Source organism: Sorex fumeus, unplaced genomic scaffold (genome assembly GCF_029834395.1).
Source record: "Sorex fumeus unplaced genomic scaffold, SorFum_2.1 ptg000022l, whole genome shotgun sequence".
Taxonomy (NCBI): Eukaryota; Metazoa; Chordata; class Mammalia; order Eulipotyphla; family Soricidae; genus Sorex; species Sorex fumeus.
Genome location: NW_026606079.1, coordinates 4,723,400 through 4,728,172, shown reverse-complemented (window position 1 = coordinate 4,728,172; position 4,773 = coordinate 4,723,400). Strand labels below are relative to the sequence as shown.

Sequence of the window (4,773 nt, the reverse complement as noted above, 5' to 3'; positions counted from 1 at the left end):
GAGAAGCCCATGTGCTCTGATGAACACGGCTCTCTCTTTTTCTCACCCTTGCATTTCTCTAAGTAATTTTCTTTAAATAATACTATTCTATATCACTGAAAAAATAAGAGTTCAAAACATATGCCCTATAAAGCTTTATTAATCTTATCCTAGTCATTTCTTTTTATTTATATTTGTTCCACTAATACAGCTATAGAATAAATTTATTGGCAGCTGTGTTACACTCTTGCCACATTTTTTTTTATTTATTTTTTTACAGTTGTAGATTTACAATTTTTTTTGTGCTTGGGTTTCAATTATACAATGATCAGATACCCATCCCTCCACCAGTGCCCGTTTTTCACCACCATGGATAATATCCCTCCCACCCCCATCCCCCCATCCCCCCCTGCCTCTGTGGCAGGACAATCCCCTGTGTTCTCTCTCTCCGTTTGGGTGTTGTGGTCTGCAAAAGAGGCATTGAGTGGCAAACATGTTCAGTCCATAGTCTACTTTCGACATGCATCTCCCCTCCTGGGAGGATCCTCCAAACATCCTTTATTTGGTGCTCCCCTCTCCATCCGAACTGCCCTTTCCTCTAGGATACCCGGCTGGCCTCTAAGTTATGGAGTAATCCTCCTGGTGCTGATCTCAGCTATTCTTGGGTATTAATCTCATACTTTGTTGCTTTATATCCCCCAGATGAATGCAATCTTTCTATGTCTATCCCTCTCTTTCTGACTCATTTCGCTTAGCATGATACTTTCCATATTGTACCACTTGTATGTAAATTTCATGACTTCATCTTTTCTAAGAGCTACATAGTACTCCATTGTGTAGATGTACCAAAGTTTCTTTAACCAGTCATCTGTTCTTGGGCATTCAGGTTTCTTCCAGTTTCTGGCTATTGTAAAGAGTGCTGCAATGAACAAACAAGTGCAGATGTCACTTCGACTATACATTTTTGCTTCTCTGGGATATATTCCCAGGAGTGGTATTGCTGGGTCAAATGGGAGCTCAATTTCTAATTTTTTGAGAATCGTCCATACTGTTGTCCAGAAGGGCTGAACCAGTGGACATTCCCACCAACAGTGAAGGAGTGTCCCTTTCTCGCCACATCCACGCCAGCATCGGTTGCTTTTGTTCTTTTGAATGTGGGCCAGTCTCTGAGGTGTGAGATGGTATCTCATTGTGGTTTTGATCTGCATCTCTCTGATGATTAATGATGTAGAGCATTTTCTCATGTGCTTTTTTGCCATTCGGATTTCTTCTTTGAGAAAGTTTCTGTTCATTTCATTGCCCCATTTTTGGATGGGGTTGGATGTTTTCTTCTTGTGGAGTTTAACCAGTATTTTGTATATCCTGGATATCAACCCCTTGTCAGATGTGTATTCGGCGAATATCCTTTCCCATTCTGTAGACTGTCTTTGTATTTTGGTCACTGTTTCTTTGGAGGTGCAGAAGCTTCTTAGTTTAAGATAGTCCCATTTATCTATCTCTGTTTTCACTTGCTTCTTGCCACATTTTTGAGGGCTGGAGCGATAGCACAGTGGCAGAGAATTTGCCTTGCACGCAGCCAACATGGCCGACCTGAGTTCGATTCCTCTGCCCCTCTTGGAGAGCCCGGCAAGCTACTGATAGTATCACGCCCCCATGGCAGAGCCTGGCAAGCTACCCGTGATGTATTCAATATGCCAAACACAGTAACAACAAAGTCTCCAATGGAGACGTGGAGACGTTAGTGGGCCCGCTCGAGCAAATCGATGAACAACGGGAGGACAGTGACAGTGACAGTGACATTAACAGCAGATTTAATATGAAATTTGTGTTCAAAATCTTTATGTAATACTTGAATACTTTTTATGTTTGATTGTTTATATTATTTTTATTTTTCTGAATTATTCAGTGTACCACTTTTACATGGGCTGGAGCAATAGCACAGCGGGTAGTGCGTTTGCCTTGCACGCAGCCAACATGGCTGACCCAAGTTCGATTCCTCCACCCCTCTTGGAGAGCCTGGCAAGCTACTGAGAGTATCTTGCCTGCATGGCAAAGCCTGGCAAGATCCCCGTGGTGTAATCGATATGTCAAACACAGTAACAACAAAGTCTCACACTGGAGACGTTACTGGGCCCGCTTGAGAAAATCGATGAACAATGGGAGGACAGTGACAGTGACACTTTTACATAATCTTAGCAAAGAACACTCAGTGTCTCCTTCAATTTGTATATGTATGTAACTATTTGATTTTCCAATATTTTACTAGGATGCATCTACTTGAGGGATTCCTGAGCAAAGAGGAAGGAGTAAACCCTCATAACTTCTGGGTATGGCTCAAAACCCAAACGAGGTGCATAAAAGAATATCATTTGTGAACAAGCTTCTGAAATGAAGTCCCAGGATTCAATCCTCTGATAAAGATGCCAAGAAGTGAATGCCCCTGAGAGCCCAGAGACTCGCCCTTTAGGGTGAGAACCAGGTTGCAGGGAGAGTTAAGTCCCAAGAGCACATAATTGCAGGCTTGCGGGGTGCAGAGATGAGAGAGGCTTGGCTTTCCGGAGGGGGAGCTCTGTGTGCACAGAGTCCTGGGACAGGGCAGGATCTCATCTCCCCAAACAAGGATCAGACCGTGGATCTCTTCACTCCTCTTGAGAATGGACCCGGTGGCTTCCAACAGCCCCTTCTCAGGTTGGACCAGGCCTTCAGCTATAAGTTGTACTTCCTCATGAATATGCAAATTACACAAGGGATACTGAGTTAAATAGAGATGTGTCTGTGTCCTGACAACCTCACACAGCAGGCACACACACACACCTTCAGAAGACCCTGAGTGCATGGTCCCCACCATGAACTGGACCTGGAGAATTCTCTTCCTGGTGGCAGTGGCTGCAGGTAAGCGTCCCCATGCCTTGGGCTGAGGGAACAGGGGCAGTCAAGTGGGGTCCACCCACTCCTATCTGCTGTCCACAGGTGTGAACTCCCAAGTGCAGCTGGTGCAGTCGGGGGCTGAGGTGGGAAAACCTGGGGCATCAATGAAGATCTCCTGCAAGGCGTCTGGATACACCTTCACTGGCTACTGGATGCACTGGGTGCGGCAGGCCCCAGGACAAAGACTCGAGTGGATGGGAGACATATATCCTGGTAATGGTAATACATACTACGCACAAAAGTTCCAGGGCAGACTCACACTCACTACAGACAAGTCCAAGGACACAGCCTACATGGAATTGAGCAGGCTGAGCACTGAGGACACAGCCGTGTATTACTGTGCAAGAGACACAGTGTGACAACCACATCCTGAGTGTGTCAGAAAACCGAGGGGGAGGCAGCTGCGCTGGGTGAGGAGATGACAGGAACGAGAATCCTCCTGATTTCCTCCTCAGAGAGTCAGGGTCTGAGACACAGAATGGGGCTCACAGGGCCAGGCCTCATCTGAGAGAAAGGCTCAGGATCCCTCTGTCCTTCAGCAACAGCCCAGAAGAAGATGGCTTCTCTCTAGAACACCTGGTGTCACTCGTATTTTCTTCTAGAATTTTGCAGTGGATAACCCCGATGGCACAGCAAGAACCACATAAAATTTTAGACTGGTGTCACTGTATGTTTGTGGACTGTAGATCGACCCATGGAAGACTACTATTGTCACACATTTTATTTTAAATTCTGTGTCTAAGGGGCTAGAGCGATAGCACAGTGGATAGGGCGTTTGCCTTGCATGCGGTCAAATCTGGTTTGATTCCCAGCATTCCATATGGTCCACAAAGCACCGCCAGGACTGATTACAGAGTGCATGAGCCAGGAGTAAGCCCTGTGCAATGCCACATGTGACCTAAAAAAAAAAAACCCTGTGTCTAAGCAAAAAACATTATTTTTCTCTAAAATGAAATTTGAGGGTTGACATGACCCTGATATGGAGTTTCTTTGAAATCCTGCCCCTCTGTGCATGTTTGTATCTCTATTTTTCTGAACCAAAATGAAGCCTTGGATAAGCGACAGTGGAGGAGATGACCCTATATTAAAGGAACCATGGTAACATTTCTACTGTCAAATGCTGGTAAGGAAATGTTCAGGGTTAGGGTCTGTGAAGTCCTGATGTTGGGATACCTAAGCCCACCTCAGGGGAAGGTCATGACCCAAGCACAGACACATGGTCTAGGGTGTGCCCAGGAGGGCTGGCAGTAGTATGGACCAGCAGACAGGATATAGAGCGAGACCTCGGGGGCTGCGCCCTCCACCCCTGGGTCACGCATCCTAGCTGAGCTTACCTGGTCTGACCTCACCAATTGACCAATATTCCTGGTAAATACATGATATTGAGTGAGACATTCATTTTGTGCATGCCTTGAAATCTGGGAATAAATAATCACAATTTATCACTTTCGATTGATATAAAGGATATATATCCATGCACAAATGCACACACTAGAGAAGCCTCAGACAGCATGACTTTGTGATGAGATATCAGTCATGCAGACCACAGTATTACTGTGGATATACGTGATTCTGAAGTTGGACTATGACCATTTCTTCTTATGCAGATCCAAGGCTGGGTAGGTTGGGAAAGAGGAATTACTGGGACAAGAGAAAGCACCTGGGGTGACTGACCAGTACACTGTTCTGTGGCAACGGTTGCAAAATGCCAGTGCTGTGAATAAGGTCTAGGTGCAGATTTCATGGCATTTCTAACAAATTTAGTTATAACATAGCTAATAGAATTTAAAAGTGCCAGAGTCTATGGGATCAGTGTAGAGTTACTGCAAACCATGGTTACCAACTTGTTACCCTGCAAGCCCTACC

The 4,773-nt window shown here is 45.3% G+C and overlaps 1 gene segment (V, D, J or C); it reads left to right on the top strand.

Moving 5' to 3' along the window:
• Nucleotides 1-2,825: 2,825 nt before the first annotated feature.
• Nucleotides 2,826-3,254, top strand: LOC130023263 (immunoglobulin heavy variable 1-3-like; the record flags this gene model as incomplete). The annotated part of the segment is given in 2 exon segments: nucleotides 2,826-2,871; nucleotides 2,950-3,254. Coding segments are annotated over 2 exon segments (351 nt in total), but the record flags the coding sequence as incomplete, so codon positions are not given.
• Nucleotides 3,255-4,773: the final 1,519 nt, after the last annotated feature.